General features: G+C 45.3%; 1 protein-coding gene across 1 annotated transcript in view; it reads left to right on the forward strand.

Annotated features, from left to right (window-relative positions):
- Nucleotides 1-21,906, forward strand: part of NAV1 (neuron navigator 1) — a 689,603-nt gene that overhangs the window by 134,053 nt on the left and 533,644 nt on the right. Inside the window, 1 exon segment of the mRNA XM_040424146.1 lies at nt 12,332-12,434. Coding sequence (XP_040280080.1) covers nt 12,332-12,434 — 103 coding nt within the window.

Below are 21,906 nucleotides of genomic sequence, written 5' to 3' on the forward strand. Positions count from 1 at the left end.
GGGCCTAAAGAAGGAGGTGTGCATACCCATCGGGAACAAAGGATTAAAAAGGAAGGAAGTCATTGAAGACTTTTCAGGAGCTAGGGAGAATTTATGATTACAACTTCGCCAAATGTTATAGTTATGGGTCATTGGGCCTAACATCTCCGGTACCGAGGTGGTCGGGAGTGGTGTCCATAAAAGTGAGTTGGGGTGTATAGGAGCTATCCAAAGTTTCTCTATTTCTAGCCATCTGGAGTAGGCATATAAAGTAGACCAAGCTGGGAGCCTTCTGAGATGTGTGGCCCAATAATATATCTCGTGATATCTGGAGCTGCCAGACAACCCTGAGATTTAAGTGCCGTAAGAGTTGCACACCCTATCCGATGTCTCTTCCCATTCCATATAAACTTCAGCATACTTGCCTGAAAGGCCCGTAATTCCTTTAGAGGAACGGGGACCGGCAGAGTCTCAAACAAATATAAAAGTTTGGGCAAAATTGTCATTTTAACCGCGGCTATGCGACCTAGTAAGGATATGGGAAGAGACATCCACCTGGTCATGAGTACCCTTAGTTCACGAAAAGTGTTTGGGAAGTTTTGACCATATAGTGATCCATATGTCGGGGTTAGATCAATTCCAAGATAGCGCAATTTTGTGTCCTGCCATCGAAAGCGGAAGTTAGTTTTCAGTCTACCCAAGTTTATCTGGGGGGAAGTTGAGGGGTAAGGCTTCCGTCTTAGCAGTATTAACCTTGTAACCCGATAGTCTGCCGTAGGCCTCCAGAAGGCGAAAGAGGTTAGGAAGTGAGATGTGCGGATTTGTCAATGTAAGCAAAATATAGTCAGCGAACAAGGACAATTTAAACTCCACCTTATTCACCAATACTCCATGGATATCAGAATGAGCCCTAATGGCTGCTGCAAGGGGCTCAATGCAGAGGACCAAAATTTATGGGGACAATGGACAGCCCTGGCGTGTACCATTATATATGGGAAAGGTCGAGGAATGTGCATGGGACATTTTTACTGTAGCCGTGGGCTGGGCATATAGGACTTTCAGGGCATTAAGAAATGGTCCGGTAATGCCAAAGGCCCCCAGGGCGGAGAACATAAATGGCCAATTTAAGCGATCAAACGCTTTTTCAGCGTCGAGTCTAAGCAATAGAGCTATGTCATTGCGCTTATTAACGATTTCTACTAAATCGATAGTCCGCCTAGTATGGTCTCCTCCCTGACGGTCCCTGACAAAACCCACCTGATCTTTGTGTATTAAATGGGGAAGCCAAATAGAAAGGCGATTGGCTAAAGTTTTAGTGAATATTTTGAGGTCCGAATTAAGAAGGGCTATGGGCCTATAGTTGGCGCATTCTAGTGGGTCTTTTCCGGGCTTCGGGATTACTGTAATGTAAGAATGTGAGAGCGACGAAGGTATTGGGGATCCCTGCAAAAAGGAATTAAATAATAGTAACATTTGAGGCATCAGGATATCCGAGAAGGTTTTATAGTACACGTACGGCAGGCCATCGGGTCCAGGGGACTTGTTATTGGGAAGCTGCTTCAGTAACTCTTGCAACTCCTCTGGCGTTATAGGGGCATTTAATGAAGAAATAGCTTCATCTGATAGCTTAGGGCGTTTGCATTGCGTCAGGAAGTTATCAAAAAGGTGTTGACACTTTTCATGATCCATTGGCGTCTGTTGCGGGATAGAATAGAGCGATGTATAAAACTTTTGAAAAAGTTCCGAGATAGCAGCAGGATCATATACTAACGTACCATCTGTTGCCCTCATGACTGTCGGGTTTCCCACCAAGTTGGACTCGCGCAGCTGACGTGCCAAAAGGGTGTGAGATTTATTGCCCCATGCATAGAACCTTTGCCTGGAGTATAATACAAGTTTTTCAGTCTTATGGCATATAATGTCCCGCAATCTGGCTCTAAGAACCACTATACGGCGTGGTGTCGTGAACGGCGCGAGCCCAACTTGCCCTCTAAGTCCCTGAGCAGTGAGAATGGCCTGTTGCTGGTTGCGATCCTTTTTTAGTTTAGAACCCATGGCAATACAATTGCCCCTATAAACCGCCTTATGGGCTTCCCATAACGTAGAAACCAAGGAGACGGAAGACTGATTTAAGGCAAAGTATTCTGCTAAACTATCCCGGAGTTCCTGTCTAAGTGGTAGACTATTTTAAAAAGTCTCAGTTAGGCGCCAATGACACATTCTCGTGTGATGACCAGAAGTTTTAAGGGTGATAGTGATCGGAGCATGGTCCGACCACGTGATATGGCCGAGATCAGCATCCTTTAACATTCGGAGGACTGGAACATTTCCAAAAAAATAGTCGATCCGAGAGTGGGTGCTATGTGGATGAGAAAAAAAAGTGGATTATTTTGCCGAGAGATAATTAACCCTCCAGAGGCCATAAAAAGCGTAGCGCCGGATGAGACGCCGAAAAAGACGTGAAAGTCTGCATTGTTTACGTGAGGAGAGGGAGCTATTTAGGGGCAACCTATCCATATGCTCAGAGAAGGAGATGTTGAAGTCTCCTCCCACAATCATAGGGGAGGGTAGGTACTGGGATAATTTCAAAAATACCTTATTCAGAAAGGGAATTTGGGCCGAATTAGGTGAGTATAAGTTACATAGAATAATCGGTTGGCCCTTAAGTGTAGCCTTAAGTATGATATACCTCCCTTCCACATAAGAAATGCTAGATTCTACATGTAGCGGACAATGAGTGGCTAAGAGAATGGCTACGCCTGCGACTTTTTTTCCCGAAGTTGCAGAATAGACTCGAGGGAATAATCTTTGTGCAAATTTAAAGGTACCCTGCTGATCAAAATGGGTCTCTTGAAGAAAGACTATATCTGCTTTTTGCGACCTGCACTCATTAATCGCTAACAGTCTTTTAGTGTTAGAATTAAGGCCTTTCACATTTAACGACATACACTTGACCATCATAAGTAGGATTGAAGAGAGATACTTGCTATGTTCAGGTCATTCTGCAGAGACCTCGTCGTATGCATAGTCACCACTTCACACAGTAAGGGACGGTTATACCAAGGACATCCAGCTGTGACGAACATAAAGGGGAAACACAAAAGGAAAGACGGGGGGAGACACAAGACAATGCACGGTTAAAAAACCTGTCTGGCTCAATTTGTAACCATCTCATGATCCCAGAAAAAAAAAAGGGATAAAGAGAGGGTTAAAGTACTCATCCCATATGAGAAGGTATGACTGAGCGTCCTCAAAAACGCCGCCTGCAAAGGACAACTTATTATCAATAAGGAAACCATACAGATTCTTGAAACACTAAACATGGTTTCTGAAACAAAAGAGCAAAAACGCTGCACAGTAACGGTCAGTAAAAAAAACAGGAGACGTGCAATGTATAGCACTACACAGTACATTACTCAAGGGGGTGCATCACGGGACTCCGCGTAAGACGGGGCATCATGCGGAGGTGATCTTCGTCTTTTCTGCCGTACAGTCTGCCAGACTGGTTCCAGAGCAGGATTCGGATCTTGTATTTCTCAGTCTGCAATAGAAGGCATCTCAACATCCAGAGCTGAGCAGAAGGCTAGGAGGTCTGCATGCTGACGCAGAATAGATGTCCTGCCATTCTTGGACTCTATTAGAGCAAACGGAAATCCCCATCTATACGGAATCTTCTTTTCTCTCAGAAGATTCAATAAAGGCTGCAGAACTCTTTGTTTCTGAAGTGTCCACCAGGAGAGGTCCTGGTATAGTTGGACGGTCTGGCCGTGAAAATCAATGGTTTTCATAGCTCTGGCCTTGGCCATTATATTTTCCTTTAGCTGAAAATCGTGTACACAGCAGATCACGTCTCTCGGCTGCGCTGCGGAAGATTTAGGGCGAAGCGCCCTATGGGCTCGGTCTAGCTTGATGACCTGTGGCGGCTGAGACCCCAAAATAGTGTTGAAGAATTCAGACAATATGTCTGGTAGGTTTTCGTCAGCGTCTTGTTCGGGCAGACCTCTAATACGGATATTATTTCTGCGTCCCCTATTGTCCAAGTCTTCCAAATGACGGGTGTTCTTCCTGATGACTTGGGACTGGGAGGTTATAATAGAGTGCAAGTTAGCAACACTTCTGCGTGTGTCATCATGTTCTACTTCCATAGAATCCATGCGACCACATAATTGCTTAAAGTCTTGCCTGAGTGCTGATATTTCCGACTTACATGCGCTCCTGACCTCAGCAATCAATACTTTAAAGTCTGCCTTGGTGGGCATGTGTTGTAATGTCTGATGCAAAAGCACTGAGGATTGCGTGGAAGGCACAGACCCCTCGTCTCGGATGTCTTCCCCGAGGATCGCCAGAGGTAAGAATCCAGCGTATTATTCGCTTTAGCAGAAACCTTGGAGCTGCTAGGATGTTTGAGCTGCAGTCTTTTCCCCATGTGCTGTGATGAAGAAGCATAAAAGTCTCCTTTTCAAAGTTCAGGCGGCGGAGCTCAGCGTTCAAGCGGCCATTCCTGCAGACGCTCAGGCCACGCCCTCGGTCGTGACTCCTTTAGCCGCATGCAGTTGCCCGCAGTCTGGTCTTGTTGTCAACCACAGGTGAGGGCTGTTAGTATGTTGCATCACGTGTGGTTGCCGCTGGCAACATGATGTTATTGACAGTATAGCAGCCTGAGCTGTTGCTAGGCAGCTTGCTGTCAAGTGCATGCGGTTGCACCTTGCAACCTGTGTTTGTATGTGTGCACTTTCTGTGTTTGGTATGCACGGGGCTTAAAGGGCTTCTGTCACTCCACTAAACTTTTTTTTTTGTCTCCTTAAAATCCTTATGCTGCGATTTCTCAATATATAGGGCTATTACTCAGTTTGGTTCAGTAGTTTTATAAAAAAAACTGACTTTTATAATATGCAAATTACCTCTCTAGCAGCAGGTAGGGCAGCTACCTACTGCTAGCAGCCGCATCCTCCATTCATAATGACGCCCCCTCCTCATGTTGATTGACAGGGCCAGCGAATGGACTCGTCCTCTGACTGGCCCTGTCTGCGTTTTAAATCTCGCGCCGGTCTTTAGTTGGCGCAGGCGCACTGAGTGGAGGATGCTCGCTTGGCCGCTCCATCCTCAGTGCGCCTGCGCCGGGTGTACATGTGACGTCATTGGCGCAGGCGCACTGAGGATGGAGCGGCCGAGCGAGCGTCCTCCACAGTGCGCCTGCGCCAACTGAAGACCGGCGCGAGATTTAAAATGCAGACAGGGCCAGTCAGAGGACGAGCGCATTGGCTGGTCCTGTCAATCAACATGAGGAGGGGGCGTCATTATGAATGGAGGATGCGGCTGCTAGCAGCAGGTAGCCGCCCTACCTGCTGCTAGAGAGGTAATTTGCATATTATAAAAGTCAGTTTTTTTATATAACTACTGAACCAAACTGAGTAATAGCCCTATATATTGAGAAATCGCAGCATAAGGATTTTAAGGAGACAAAAAAAAAAAAATGAGTTTAGTGGAGTGACAGAAGCCCTTTAAGTTGTGTGTGCATTTCCCTTTAAGTGGCTTCACTACCTTGTCTGGTGTTGGAAGGGTTAACTCTCATCCTAGTGTGTGTGAGTGGGTGTGGCTGCTTGGGCTATTTAGCTTCCTCTGGAGACCTGAAGCTGAGGGGGTACTCCAGCCATGCCTTATGCTGGAGTCATCCTCCTGGTCTTATACCATCTGTCCAGTGAGGGCCACCCTTGTGGTCAAAAAACATGTATTGATGTTAAGCTTATGTTTGTGTGGACAGCAGTACTGGAGCATGGGTTCCAGTCAGCGAGGCTGTGGCAGGTAGGTTTGGAACTGGTGTAGTTCACCTGCCATATCCATATGTCTGTATATGTTCCCCCTTTCTTGCAGCTTGGCCAGTGAGACTTCTGTTCGTCCGTGTCTTGGAGGAACAGGTCGTCTTACCCTGCTCCTTGCAAAGGGTTTTCCTGAGGGATAGTAGGGACCCTAGGTTCCAGAGTATAAGCCCTCCTACCATCTGGGTTGGCTCAGGGAGGGAATAACGTGCCGTCGTGATGATCTCATGGAAACAGAATTACCGGTAAGACTAATTCCGGTTTTTCCATAGCATCATCACGACGGCATACAAGGAGATATAAAAAAATATATCAGTTAAGGGGGGGCTACAGCCTGGAGGACTTTCCGCCCGAAGGACAGATCAGAAGATCTGGAAAGATCCAGGCGATAGTGCTTTATAAATGTATGAATGCTGGACCAAGTGGCAGCACGACAGATTTCCTCCAGAGAAGCCCCAGCTCTCTCCGCCTGAGAGGAAGACATGGCCCGAGTGGAATGGGCCCTAATGTTGACTGGACATGTAAGGTTTTGTATTTGGTAACAAAGACTAATGGCTTCTTTGAGCCATCTAGCTATAGAGGACCGGGAGGCTTTTTGGCCCTTAAATCTTTCTCCAAACAGGACTAGAAGATTGTCAGATTTCCTAAACTTCCCCGTCACCGTGATATAGTTTAGTACTGCCCGTCTAACGTCCAGAGAGTGAAACGCTGATTCTTTATTATTAGGGGGGGGGTTGGCAAAAAGAAGGTAGGGTAACCTCCTGGCTCCGATGAAAATTGGATACGACTTTGGGGAGAAATCCAGGATCCAAACGGAGAATAATTCTATCATCTAGAATACGGAGGTAGGGTTCCCTGATTGATAGGGCTTGTAATTCCCCTACTCTGCGGGCCGAAGTTATCGCAATTAAGAAGGCCGTTTTCAAGGACCATAATTTTATTGGACAGTCAGACATGGGTTCAAAGGGTGGTAAAGTAAGGCCTGTAAGAACGACGTTCAGATCCCAGGAAGGGACACGGGCGGTGATCGTTGGGCGGAGCCTCGTCGCCGCCTTAATGAATCTTTTGATCCAACGATGGCCGGCTATATCTTGGTCAAAGAAACAACCTAGGTAGAGGGTCTAAGTCCCAGGTCCAGACCTTGCTGTAGGAAATCCAGTATTCTTTGGATGTTGGGTTTACGCAAATGTGGCGATTCGTCCCCACTCCAGGAACAAAAACGTTTCCAGTTCTTAAGGTAAATTGCTGACGTTACCTTCTTTCTGGAGGCTTTCAAAGTAGAAATAACTTCGTCTGACAGGCCCTGAAGCTTCAGGGTTTGGGACTCAGGATCCAAGCCGCCAATTTCAGAAACTGCGGGTTTGGGTGTAGAACTGGACCCTGCTGGAGTAGATCCCCCCGCACAGGAAGGAGCCATGGATCTTGTAGGGAAAATTTTTGGAGGGATGAGAACCAGCTTCTCTTTGGCCATAGGGGAGCGATCACAATCACCGTGGCCTTGTCTTGAAGAATTTTTTGTACCACCTTCGGAATTAGAGGAAGTGGAAGGAAGGCATAGCACAGATTCCAATGCCAACGAATGGCGAAGGCGTCTAAGGCATGAGGTCTGTCCCTGGGGTTTAGGGAACAGAATGTTTCCACCTTTGAGTTTGCCCTGGTGGCAAATAGATCCACGTCGGGCATCCCCCATTTCCTTACTACTAGCCCGAATATTTCTGGACTTAGAGACCATTCTGTATGGTCGATTCTGTGGCGACTGAGAAAATCCGCTTCCTGATTTAGTATTCCCTTCAGATGAACTGCCGATATCGAGGCCACATTCTGTTCTGCCCAAGCAAAGATTTTTGTTGACAGTGCTTGTAGGGTTACGGACCGCGTTCCCCCTTGATGGGAAAGGTAGGCAATGGCCGTAGTGTTGTCCGACAGCACTTTTATGTGATGATGACACAACATCTCCTCTGCTACCTTTAACACCTCCCAGACTGCTCTCAGTTCCCTGAAGTTCGATGACTGGGATCTGATCGAATCTGGCCAAGTGCCCTGGAACATACGATCCCCCACCTTTGCACCCCAGCCGGACAGACTTGCGTCTGTTATTACCTGGACCTGGGGAGTCTTCTGCCACGGATTTCCCCGTGATAAGTTTCCGTGGTCTTTCCACCAATTTAGGGACTGCAGAATCTGAGTTGGTGGACTTACTTGATGATCTAGAGAGGATTGGCACCTGTTCCAGACACTCAGGATCCAGGACTGTAGGGGTCTGAAGTGTATTTGACACCAGGGAACTGCCTGAATACAGGATGTTAGCAGGCCCAGCAGACTCATCGCCTCTCTGATAGAGCAGGATCTTCTTTTTTGAAAGGACCTGATCTTTTGTTGGAGAACTGATATTTTGTCTGGAGGTAGGAATACCGCTTGCCTTCGGGAGTCTAGGATCATCCCTAAGAAACGAACTTCCCTTGAGGGGGTGAGGACGGACTTTCCTTTGTTCACGATCCACCCCAGATCGTCTAGGATGGAGAGAAAAAGCTTCAGGTTCGAACTGATTTGGCTGAGACTTTCGCTGACTAGAAGGAAATCGTCCAAATAAGGGATCATCATAAGTCCCTGTCTTCGGGCAAAGGCGACCATCTCTACCACTACTTTGGTAAATATTCTTGGCGCAGATGAAATCCCGAAGGGAAGGGCCCTGAACTGGTAGTGATGGACGTTCCCTGATATATCCTGGATTGCAAACCGGAGAAACTTCTGTGAGTCGGTGTGAATGGGAATGTGGTAATAAGCGTCTTGTAGGTCTATTGTGCACATGAAGACGTCTTTGCTTTGCAGAGGGATTGTAGATGCTAGGGTCTCCATCCTGAATTTTTGATAACGGATGAATCTGTTTAGTGGTTTCAGGTTTATGATAGTCCGAAAAGTGCCTTCTTTCTTCCTGATTAGAAATAGGGTAGAATAGAAACCCCTGCCTCTTTCTGGAGGCGGGACCGGTGAGATTACATTCATTAAGTGAAGTTTCTGGACTCCTTGCCAAAGGTTCATTTGGAACCGTGTCAGTGAAAATTTGTTTGGGGGTCTTGAAGACCACTCTATTTGGTAGCCTGCCCCGACTACCTTGGAAATCCAGGGGTTCTGGGAGATGGATTCCCATGACCCCAGGAATCTTGAGAGTCTTCCCCCCCACCCCGACGTCATTGCTTATCGGAGGATTTTGGGTGGGAGAAGGATTGGCCTCTTCCTCTTCCTCCTTTTGGATAGCTCCAACGTCCTGATTTCCCTTTCCCCCTGTAGTTTTTTTCTTGACCCGAGGAGGGGCGAAAAGGATACCGGCGTCTGGAGGGGCGATCTTCCGGAAACCCCTTCTTTCTGTCCGCGGCCTTCTCTAGAATCTTATCTAGCACCGGGCCAAACACATATTCTCCAGAAAAGGGTATGGAACAGAGCAGCACTTCATCCAGAGGGCTCTTCTGGCTGCATTGGAAAGTGCCGCGTCTCTGGCGGAGAATCGGACTGATTCGGCAGAGGCATCCGCCAGGAAGGCCGTGGCGGATTTTAAAAGAGGGAGAGAACTAAGAATTTGTTCCCTAGATGTTCTATCCTTAATATGAGTTTCCAATTCTCCCAACCAAAGATACATGGATCGGGCGACTGAGGTAGCCGCAATATTGGTTTTAATATTGAACATGGACGCCTCCCAGGATTTCCTGAGAAGACTGTCCGCTTTACGATCCATTGAATCTTTAAGTTGGGAGGTATCTTCAAATGGGAGAGATGTTTTCTTGTTCACTTTGGCCACCTGTACATCGATCTTGGGAATTTCATTGAAAATTTTAGATTCCTCTGGATCAAAAAGCAACCTATTTTTGAACGCAGCCGGGACTCCCAGACGTCTTTCTGGATCTGCCCACTCATCAAGGACCATATCCCTAATACTCTCGTTAATGGGGAACACACAAGTTTTCTTGACCCTTAGGCCCCCAAACATTTCTTCTTGTACTGAATGGGTACGTTGCACTTCCTCCACGCCCATGGTCGACCTTACTGCCTTTAATAGGTCGGACATTTCTTCTGTAGAAAAGTAATATCTACGACTGTCATCCACTGAGTCTGTATCAGAGACTCTCTCCCCCTCTTCCCATGACTTAACGGAGTGGGCACTTTCATCCGCCATAACTTCTAGGTCCAGAGGGGACGGAGACCTAGCCCGCTTCCTCTTAGGTTGCGGCAAGTCGGGGGGATTAGTGGACAGGTGGGCCAGGGATGAACGGATCTCTTCCTGAATCATAGTTTTCAATTCCTCTTTTAAGGAGGGTTCTTCATCCCGTACAATATTAGAAATACAAGACTTGCACAACTTTTTAGGGTAGTAGTCAGGAAGTCTGCTATTGCAGGAGATACATTTGAGTTTTTTTTTGATTTTTTTCGGGGCTTCTTTAGCCTAAAAGAGAGGAGAAGGCAGGGCATCAGGGTATGACCACTAGAGGGAGAGAGAGAGAGAGCAAGAGGGGGTCAGCAGAAGCGAGCTAGCTGCCCCTGGAAATAACTTCCTCTCTCTCTTTTTTCCCCCTTCCACCTATTACAGCAGGAGAGGGGGATCAACAGACTCCCTGACCTGCACAAACAATACCCCCGAAGGGGACTCACAGTTGGTAGCAGCGCCGGTGGCTCAGCTCTGGGGGATCGCTCAGATGCCGACATCGTCCTCTCTGCAGGCAAGGGTTCCGCACCAGTGGGGACCGATCCTGGGAGCGTTTTGACACGGGCGGTAACCAGCGTTTATGCCTCGGTTTTAAACTGGGCTCCACGCTGCCGCCGCGACGTCACTTCCGGGTCGCCGGCCGTGACGTCATAAACATGCGCTCCATGCGCCGGCGCGCACCCAGCTATCGCCCAAGTAGGCTAGGAGGGAGTCTGCGCCAGGGAACAGGCCCCGGAATAACCAGGACGGGATAGGCCCTGAACCCCCTGCCCAGCGTTAGTACTTGGACCGCGGGAGGGCAGGGGGACGCCATGCTGGATGCCGGCGTTTTCCCAAAGGTAACGGAAAAAAAAAATAAACAGGTTCCATTTCCCTAGCTTCATCTCCCTGCATACAGGGAGACCTTTCTCTGCCCTGTCCTCTGTAGGGACAGGAAACACTGGTGTTGGTGGTGGGAGGAGGGTATTTAACCTTTCTCTGTTCCTGCCCCTACAGAGGTCAGGGGTCAATCTCCTTGTATGCCGTCGTGATGATGCTATGGAAAATAATAATAAGCTGAAACGCTTTTTGACTATCGAATAACAATATGTTGGCTTTTGCAAGCCAACATAATAATAATAATAATAATAATAATAAGCTGAAACGCTTTTTGACTATCGAATAACAATATGTTGGCTTTTTCAAGCCAACATAATAATAATCATAATAAGCTGAAACGCTTTTTGACTATCGAATAACAATATGTTGGCTTTTACAAGCCAACATAATAATAATAATAATAATAATAATAATAATAATAATAATAATAATAAGCTGAAACGCTTTTTGACTATCGAATAACAATATGTTGGCTTTTTCAAGCCAACATAATAATAATAATAATAATAATAATAATAATAATAATAAGCTGAAACGCTTTTTGACTATCGAATAACAATATGTTGGCTTTTTCAAGCCAACATAATAATAATAATAATAAGCTGAAACGCTTTTTGACAATCGAATAACAGTATGTTGGCTTTTGCAAGCCAACATAATAATAATAATAATAATAATAAGCTGAAACGCTTTTTGACTATCGAATAACAATATGTTGGCTTTTGCAAGCCAACATAATAATAAGCTGAACCACCAACGAATAACAGTATGTTGGCTTTTTCAAGCCAACATAATAAGCTGAACCACCAACGAATAACAGTATGTTGGCTTTTTCAAGCCAACATAATAATAAGCTGAACCAGCAACGAATAACAGTATGTTGACTTTTTCAAGCCAACATAATAAGCTGAACCACCAACGAATAACAGTATGTTGGCTTTTTCAAGCCAACATAATAATAATAAGCTGAACCACTAACGAATAACAGTATGTTGGCTTTTCCAAGCCAACATAATAAGCTGAACCACCAACGAATAACAGTATGTTGGCTTTTTCAAGCCAACATAATAATAATAAGCTGAACCACCAACGAATAACAGTATGTTGGCTTTTCCAAGCCAACATAATAGGCTGAACCACCAACGAATAACAGTATGTTGGCTTTTCCAAGCCAACATAATAAGCTGAACCACCAACGAATAACAGTATGTTGGCTTTTCGAAGCCAACATAATAAGCTGAACCACCAACGAATAACAGTATGTTGGCTTTTCCAAGCCAACATAATTAGCTTATTATGTGCTAGTCCACACTACCATGGTAGTGTCAGCCTGTTGTGACTGCTATAGTGACCAGTGTAAAAACTAGCATATTGTAAGATTTTTCTTTTGAATAGTCACACAAGTTATATATTAAAATTATAATTATTTGTTATAATGTGCTTTTAATTTAATCTTTCTCAGATCCTGAGACTCAACGGAAAAGAACTGTCCAAAATGTGCTGGATCTCAGACAAAATTTGGAGGAGACAATGTCTAGTCTTCGAGGATCTCAGGTAACACACAGGTAAGAACTATTTGAATAGAAAATCTTGAAAGTAAGATTGTGACCCACATCCCACATCCATAGAATGATTTTAAGATTTTAAGTTGTCTCAGAACACCCCTTCCCATCTATTAGGCAAAACAGAGAGCCGCTCTGACAGATGCCCACTCCGATATAAGTCTGTGACAAGAGATCAGAGTGCACATTCCACTTTTTGAGATTGATCGGTATCAGTCTCTGCTCTTGGCCTCCATTAATCAGAATTCTATGGCATATCCAGTGATATACCATAAAAATTTATTGTGAGATTATCCCTTGTTAACAGATCAAATTTCTTAATTTTTACCATTTCATTAAAATGTTGTAAACATCTTTATTCTTCGTTACTAATGTCATAGTGGGAATTTATCATGAAAAAAGCCCATACCAACCAAAATCGTCACCATTATGGCCCCATTCAAGCAAAACTATGAATATTATATACCAAAATAGCCAACATAAAATGGGGAACCCTTTTTAATTATTTATTTTGTTGTTAGTTTGCTTATTTAACCACTTAAGGACTACAGGTTTATACCCCCCTAGTGACCAGGCCCTTTTTTACAAATCGGCACTTCACAACTTTAACGGTTTATTGCTCGGTCATGCAACTTGGCACCCAAATGAATTTTACCTCCTTTTCTTCTCACAAATACAGCTTTCATTTGGTGGTATTTGATTGCTGCTGAGATTTTTCGCTTCTCTGATATTAATCAAAATAGACCGCAATTTTCTCAAAAAAGTGTATTTTTACCTTTCTATGGTTAAATTGTTCAAATATAATTACATTTCTATACAATATATGAGTGCCAGTCCAATACATTTTACATTTCTATACAAGTTTGTGTCATAATTTATTGTGCTACATGTCTTTGATAAAAAAAAAATCCAATAAGTTTATATTTATTGGTTTACGCAAAAGTTATAGCGTTTAAAAACTATGGTACAAAAATGTTAATTTCAGCATTTTGAAGCAACTCTGACTTTCTGAGCACCTGTCATGTTTCTTGAGGTGCTAGAATGCCAGGATAGTATAAATACCCCCCAAATGACCTCATTTTAGAAAGAAGACACCCCAAAGTATTCGCGGAGGGGCATGGTGAGTTTATGTATGATTTAATTTTTTTTCACAAGTTAGCGGTAAATTACACTCTGAGGAAAAAAATAAAATAAAGTTTCCATTTCTGCTAACTTCTGGCAAAAAAAAAAAAACTCTACGGACTGTGGGGTGTGTTTACTGTTATGGCATTTTGGGCGGGGCTAAATTGTGAGCAACCCTGTAAAGCCTAAAGGTACTCGTTGGACTTTCGGCCCCTTTACGCACCTAGGCTGCAAAAAAGTGTCACACGTGGTATCGCCGTACTCAGAAGAAGTACGGCAATACAACATGTGTGACACTTTTTTGCAGCCTAGGTTCACAAAGGGGCCCAAATTCCAATAAGTACCTTTAGGATTTCACAGGGCATTTTTTACGCATTTGAATTCCAAACTACTTCTCACGCTTTAGGGCCCCTTAAATGCTAGGGCAGTATAAATACCCCACAAGTGACCCCATTTTGGAAATAAGACACCCCAAGGTATTCCGTGAGGGGCATGGTGAGTTCATAGAAGATTTATTTTTTTGGCACAAGTTAGTGGAATATGAGACTTTGTGTAACAGTACAGCCTGGATCGCAGCGGCTCCCTGTGACTCCGCCCACTTACCTCCGGGCCTTAAATAGAAGACAGGTGCTAAGCAGGGTGTTCCACTAATGGAGTGCGCACCCTGCTAGCTCCATTGCATCTGAGGACTCTGTCCACATATCCAGACCTGGATCCCTAACAACATTGTGAAGGACTGCCTACCTTCTTGCCACTGGCTTCCCCACTGCTGGCTTCCTAGCCAGGACCAACTAACCGCAAGTATATGCCTGTTACCTGCTCTGATTAAGGTCCTGGAACTCAGAGTGGGGTGGTTCCTGCTGGTGTGAGGCGATATTCCCAAACCAACACTGAACTGAGGACATGCTATACTAACTCTGAACCTGCTGCATATTATATACTAAACTGAGGACATGCTATACTAACTCTGAACCTACTGCATATTATATTGTGACAGTCCGTTTTTTGGCTCACCTTTCCAGAGGTGAAAAGGTAGGGGGATTAGTCAGATTATTTCGCAGAAGGAGACCTCAGGAGACAGAAGTGCATTTCAACTGGCGTCCTGCCAGCTTTTGTTTCACAGGTTGCATTAAAACACAAAAACATAAACAAAACACCTAGCCTTGTCCAGGCTCTAACTAAACAATAGGTCCCTCTCTAGGACGTGGATGAGCTATCCTCAGTCCACCCAAAATAAGCACGCTGTCTGAACAGCAACCTGTGATACTTGCAGTTTGCAGGCTCTGGACCTTCAGGGTCCCTCAGTGAGATGTGGCTTCTCTCACTCCCAGGAAGTTCTGAGCAAGTGTGTTGTCAGCCCAGTTATCTAGCAACTCCCCAGGTGCAGCTCATCAGGACCCAGGCTTAGGTTTTTTTAACCCTTTCCTAAATAACTTTCTTCAGCATATGCTAAGAACCTGGGAGATAATAGAAAAACTCCAGCTGAGTAGGTGATGGCGTGTGTCCACACGCCTCTCTGGGGATGCGCGCCATCACCTACTCAGCGCAGGATCTATTGACACAGCCTCCCATAGCGGCATTGGTTTGATAAAGGCCATCTAGGCCGAAACGTCACTTTGAAGCCGCATGTCAAAATAAACAGAAAACCATTTGATTCACATAACAACTGGAGTTTTTCTATTATTATTATACGGGGTGGGAACCCGACTCCAATTGATCACTTCCAGAGTGCCAGGAGGTTATATCTCTACAAGAACCTGGGAGACACATATATACCCTCAATTACTTCACCCTGTGAGACACCACAATATACTAAACTAAACTGAGGACATGCTATACTAACTCTGAACCTGCTGCATATTATATACTAAACTGAGGACATGCTATACTAACTCTGAACCTGCTGCATATTATATACTAAACTGAGGACATGCTATACTAACTCTGAACCTGCTGCATATTATATACTAAACTGAGGACATGCTATACTAACTCTGAACCTACTGCATATTATATACTAAAACTGAGGACATGCTATACTAACTCTGAACCTACTGCATATTATATACTAAAACTGAGGACATGCTATATACTAACCCTGAACCTATGGCATACTATAGACTAAACTGAGAGCATACTATATACTAACTCTCAACTGTGCACAAGCTTATACTAACTTGTGACTCCTGTAATACTGGGGGACCTTCCTTTCCAGCAGTAACTAATTAGATGGATAGCGGTAAATGATTTTTTGTTACCCCAAACTCTCCGCCCAAGACTGAGAGAGATGCCTGGGGTACATACTGAGTAACCGCGAATCCCACAGCCAAAAACAAGGGCGGTGGGATAATAGTGGATGTCCATTGCTTCCGCAGTTGAGATACTAACTGATCAACTAGGTGCGTTACACTTTGTAAGAAAAAATAAATAAATAAATAAATAATTTTCCGCTAACTTGTGCCAAAAAAATAAATCTTCTATGAACTCGCCATGCCCCTCACGGAATACCTTGGAGTGTCTTCTTTCCAAAATGGGGTCACTTGTGGGGTATTTATACTGCCCTGGCATTTTAGGGGCCCTAAAGCGTGAGAAGTAGTTTGGAATCCAAATGCGTAAAAAATGCCCTGTGAAATCCTAAAGGTACTCATTGGAATTTGGGCCCCTTTGTGCACCTAGGCTGCAAAAAAGTGTCACACATGTGGTATTGCCGTACTCAGAAGAAGTAGGTCAATGTGTTTTGGGGTGTATTTTTACATATACCCATGCTGGGTGAGAGAAATATCTCTGTAAATTGACAACTTTGTATAAAAAAAATTAAAAGGTTGTCATTTACAGAGATATTTCTCACACACAGGATGGGTATGTGTGAAAAGACACCCCAGAACACATTGCCCTACTTCTTCTGAGTACGGCGATACCACATGTGTGACACTTTTTTGCAGCCTAGGTGCACAAAGGGGCCCAAATTCCAATGAGTACCTTTTAGGAGGGCATTTTTAGACATTTGGATTCCAGACTTCTTCTCACGCTTTAGGGCCCCTAAAATGCCAGGGCAGTATAAATACCCCACATGTGACCCCATTTTGGAAAGAAGACACCCCAAGGTATTCCGTGAGGGGCATGGCGAGTTCATAGAAGATATTTTTTTTGGCACAAGTTAGCGGAAATAGATTTTTTTTTGTTTTTTCTCACAAAGTCTCCCTTTCCGCTAACTTGTGACAAAAAGTTCAATCTTTCATGGACTCAATATGCCCCTCAGCGAATACCTTGGGGTGTCTTCTTTCCAAAATGGGGTCATTTGTGGGGTGTTTGTACTGCCCTGGCATATGAGGGTCTCCACAATCTTTACATGTATGGCCAGCATTAGGAGTTTCTGCTATTCTCCTTATATTGAGCATACAGGTAATGAGATTTTTTTTTCCGTTCAGCCTCTGGGCTGAAAGAAAAAATGAACGGCACAGATTTCTTCATTCGCTTCGATCAATGTGGATGAAAAAATCTCTGCCAAAAAATGTGAAAAAAAAAAAGAGGGGAAAGGCGTCTGCCAGGACATAGGTGCACAAAGGGACCAAACCCACTTCAGCTCATATGCCCTGGCAAACCCGATTTCTCCATTCACATCAATCGATGTGGATGAATAAATCATTGCCAGAATTTTTTTTTTTTTTTTATAAAAAAAGTTTGCCAAAGCATATGAACACCGCCCCTCAGCTCATAAGCCTCGGCAAACGTATGTTTTTTTTTACTGCAGAGGAGAAATCTCGTTTTGCCGCACCGCATACACCGACTTTGTGTAATCTGACAGCATCGCAATGCTTCTGTCAGAATGCACATCAGTGCTGCAGCTGGCTGATCGCTTGGTCCACCTAGAAGGTAAAAAAACTAACAAAAAAAAAAAAAACAGGCAGCAACGCAATAAATTTATTAACATCAACTTTTATAAACTTTATATAACATTTGAAACAGAACATTAACTTTTTTGCTTACCTGTGATTTTTATTTTTTTTACCTTTAGAGGACAAACCTCTCCTTCCCCATGGGACAATGTGCAAAGCGCAAATCGCCCAGAGATGTGGCAAAGTACATTATGCACTTTGTCCCAGGTGAAAGGAGAGGTTTGTAGCAGCTCTTTGTGAAAGGGCCCAAAGACTCCTGTGTGCCTGTCCGTTGTCACGCGATCCCTACACTAATAGTGTACCTGTGTGTGGTACTTGCGGAAACACTCCCCTATGCATAGGGCAGGCTGGTCAGGACAGTCAGGACAAAAAACGGTGGTGTCACGCCTTATTCCAGCCCTGCTACAGACACAACATCTTTTTCTTTTTTTTTTATAATTGTACAAAGTATGAGGCATAACATGCAAAGCTCCAAATTCACAGTGACTTAGGCAGTAATAACATTCAGTAATATTCTACAACCGAAAGAGGAATGTCAAGCATTAATATGATAATAAAGTGCACAAAAGAAAAATAAACTGTGTCTGTCTTTAATTAGTCCATTATAGGACCACCGAACAACAACGAAACAAGACAAACGACAAGAACAAAGACACAAAAGGGAAGAGGAGGGGGGGGGGGATACACTATTCTCAGCAGCTCTTTAAGGATGTCTCGTAGCCCAGTAAACGTCCCAGGGATCCCATATGGCATTGAAGAGAGCAATTTTGTCCTGAAACATAGCTGTGGAGTATTCCAGGGTTCGGACTTCCGTCACCCTAGCATACAGATCAGAAACCTTTGGTGGTTCGGGGCTTTTCCAACATCGAGGTATTAGACAACGGGCTGCTGTAAGTATCATTAGTAGCAACTTAAGTAGCAACGTAAGTTTTTTTTAACTTGACGAGGTACCACATTGAGCAGGAAGGACATAGGGTCAGGCTGGATCTCCACTGCAAAAATGTCACTTAGAAGGGTGCCCACTCCAGTCCAGTAGGGGCGTATCTTGGGACAGTCCCAATAGATATGAGGCAGTGTACCCCTATGTAACCCGCACCTCCAGCACTCACTCTGAACTACCAGATTCCTTCTATGAAGGAGGTCAGGAGTATGATACCAATGCATCAAAATTTTATACTGGTTCTCCTGATGCAGTACCGCCATTGAGGATTTCGCTGCCCTCCTTCATATAAGGCGCCACAGAGTGTCCGGTAGAGTCATACCCAGGTATTCCTCCCATCGAACCATGTAGGAGTGCCGTTGGACCCGATCAGGAAAGGGGGTCAGTAATATGGAATAGATTTCAGAAATCAAACCCTTCGTGTGTACCCCTTCCCTACAAAGGCGTTCAAAGGCAGTCGGGAGGGAGACTGTAACCCCTGAGAAAATTGACCGGGCAAAGTGACTGATTTGGATATAAAAGTAATTGGAGGAGGGGGGGAGATCATATTTAGTCTGGAGGGTCGAAAATGGCAAAAGGTCCCTAGTGAGGGGGTCTACAATATCTGCAAACCTGAACACCCCTCGTTGGAACCATGGTCTCTTCGTGGATGCGGTAAGACTAGTGGGGAGGTTAGGATGATATAGAAAGGAGGTCATGGCGGAGTGGGTAGACACTAGAGGGAACCTACCACTACATAGCTGCCATATGGATCTAGTGCAGGCCATGGGTCCTAAAAGGTCCCTATTTGGCAGGGCACCATGAGATCCTGACCACAGCATAGAGTTGGGATGAATTAGGGCTAGCCAGAGTCTTTCTATCTGGGGCCAGACAAAGTACGGGTGCAGAGAAGCCCAGGCCGTGACATAGCGTAATTGGGCTGCCCAATAATATTTGGACAGATCCGGCACCCCTAACCCACCCTGGTGCTTACTTGATAGGAGGACTGACCTTGGAATTCTATGACTTTTCCCCGCCCATATGAATCTAAGGAGCTGAGAATGGGCGAATCTCAGGTCCCTAAGGGGAACTGCAATCGAAAGAGTTTCAAAGAGGTATAGTAGCTTGGGCAAAATTGTCATTTTCGTCGCGGCAATGCGTCCCATGAGAGACAGCGGGAGAGAGTGCCACTTATACAGGAGACCCCTGATTTCTGCATACATGCGTGGGAAGTTGGCTTTATAAAGATCCCCATATCGGGGCGTAAGATCAACACCCAGGTATCGCAAGGAATCCCTCTTCCATTGGAACGGGAAGTTCATCTTAAGAGAGTTCAGGACCGCCTGAGGAACATTGAGGGGGAGGGCCTCAGTTTTATGGGTGTTGACCTTGTACCCCGAGAGCCGACCGAATTCCTGTAGAATGGAGTGGAGATTTGGTAGGGAAACATGAAGTTTGATGAGTGTAAGGAGGATGTCGTCCGCGTACAGAGACAATTTGAATTCCTTGTCCCTAACCTGAACCCCTCTAACATCCAGGCAGGATCTGATTTTGGCCGCCAGGGGCTCAATACACATAGCAAATAATAAAGGAGACAAGGGGCACCCTTGTCTTGTCCCGTTGGCAATGCGTATGGGGCGAGACTGGGCATGAGAAAGTTTGATTGTCGCTGTGGGGGAGGAGTATAAGCTACGTATGGCGTGAACGAAGGGGCTAGAAAGACCGTATGCTTGCAGTGTAGCAAAGAGGAATCTCCAGCTTAAATGGTCAAACACTTTTTCGGGGTCTAAACTAAGAAGGAGCGCCTCCTCCCCCGAGCGAGATACATCTATCAGGTCAATGCTTCTGCGGGTGTTATCAGCTCCCTGGCGGCCTGGGACAAACCCCACCTGGTCTTTATGGATCAGGGCGGGGAAGAAAACATTTAGTCGGGAAGCCAAGACTTTGGTATAGATCTTAAGGTCCGAGTTAAGCAGGGCAATAGGCCTGTAATTTTGGCATTCGTGGGGATCTTTCCCAGGTTTCGGGATCATCGTGAGATAAGAGTGGGACATCGGTGCCGTTACCGCGCTGCCGGCTAGGAAATGGTTAAAAAGGGTCACTAAGTGAGGGGTTAGTTCGGTCTTGAAAGTCTTATAGTATTTATATGAAAAGCCGTCAGGTCCTGGGGATTTACCTTCAGGCAATTGGTCTACTATTTCCCCTATCTCTTCAAGAGTGACCGGACCATTAAGGGAGGAGAGATCGGAGGCCGTCAGGGTAGGAAGGTGACAGGAGGCTAGATACGACTGGAGTGTACTGTCTCTGATTCCCTCATCTGAGGGGAGGTCGGAGGGTAGATTGTACAGGGCAGTGTAGTAGGACGAGAACCTCTCCGCTATCACCCTAGGGTCATAGTGAATTGTTCCATCTGCCCACTTAATAGCACTCGGACTCACTTGAGGAGTGCGGTTCCTGAGTTGTCTGGCCAGCAGTGTGTGTGGTTTGTTCCCCCAGGCATAGTAACGCTGTCGCGTGTAAAGCAATAGCTTGTTGACACTACCTAAAGCTAGACTCTTTAGTTGGGCTCTAGTGTCTACAATTCGTCTGAGTGTGGAGCGCGAGGGAGAAGCAGCCATCTTGCCCTCTGGGGTTCGCAGGCAGGAGGTAAGAGTCTTGACCAGGGCAACCGAATCCCTCTTTAGTCTAGAGCTTATCCCAATACAGTGACCCCTCATGACCGCCTTATGGGCCTCCCACAGAGGACGAACATCGCTCACTGACCCCTCATTCAAAGCAAAGTAGGACTTCAAATGCTCGCGAAGTTCCTCCCTAGTAATGGGCTGCTTCAAAAGGGAGTCATTAAGTCTCCAGTGACATTGGCGGACATGACCCGATCCACTACTAATGTCAATTATCACTGGGGCGTGATCGGACCAGGTGATTTGGCCCATATCTGCCCCTTCCAGTAACCGGAGGGTCGAGATTGTACCAAAAAAATAGTCGATACGGGTGTGGGATCCGTGTGGGGCAGAGTAAAAGGAGAAGGATCTGTCAGTTGGGTGGGAGAGACGCCAGAGGTCATATAGGGAATACTTCCGCACTAATTTGACATCTTTTTCTTGGGGAACGCTGAGTTGGGGTACCAGGATAGAGACTCGGGAAGCGTCTGGCATGTAGCCGGCTCACTACATCAGGGACTTGGGGCACGGACCCTCCTGGATACAGGAGTTCCGAAATGATCTCTTCCTGGAATTTTAGGAAGGATCCCGTTCTCCCAGCCTTACTGTAGAGAACAAAACTATTATAGACAGCCATATGAATTAAATAAACAGACACCTTATTATACCAGCGTCTGGTGCGGCGGGACACTAAATAGGGAGCCAACATCTGGTCATTGAAGTCCACCCCTCCCATGTGAAGGTTATAGTCGTGGACAGAGAGGGGTTTCTCAATGACTCCAGTTGCCCTTTCAATTTGTACTGTCGTGAATGGTGGACAGAAGGTAAACGTCCCTCTTGTCCCTCCACTTCACCGCAAGCAGTTCTTGGTCACACAA

Source organism: Bufo bufo, chromosome 3, assembly GCF_905171765.1.
Source record: "Bufo bufo chromosome 3, aBufBuf1.1, whole genome shotgun sequence".
NCBI classification, from domain to species: domain Eukaryota; kingdom Metazoa; phylum Chordata; class Amphibia; order Anura; family Bufonidae; genus Bufo; species Bufo bufo.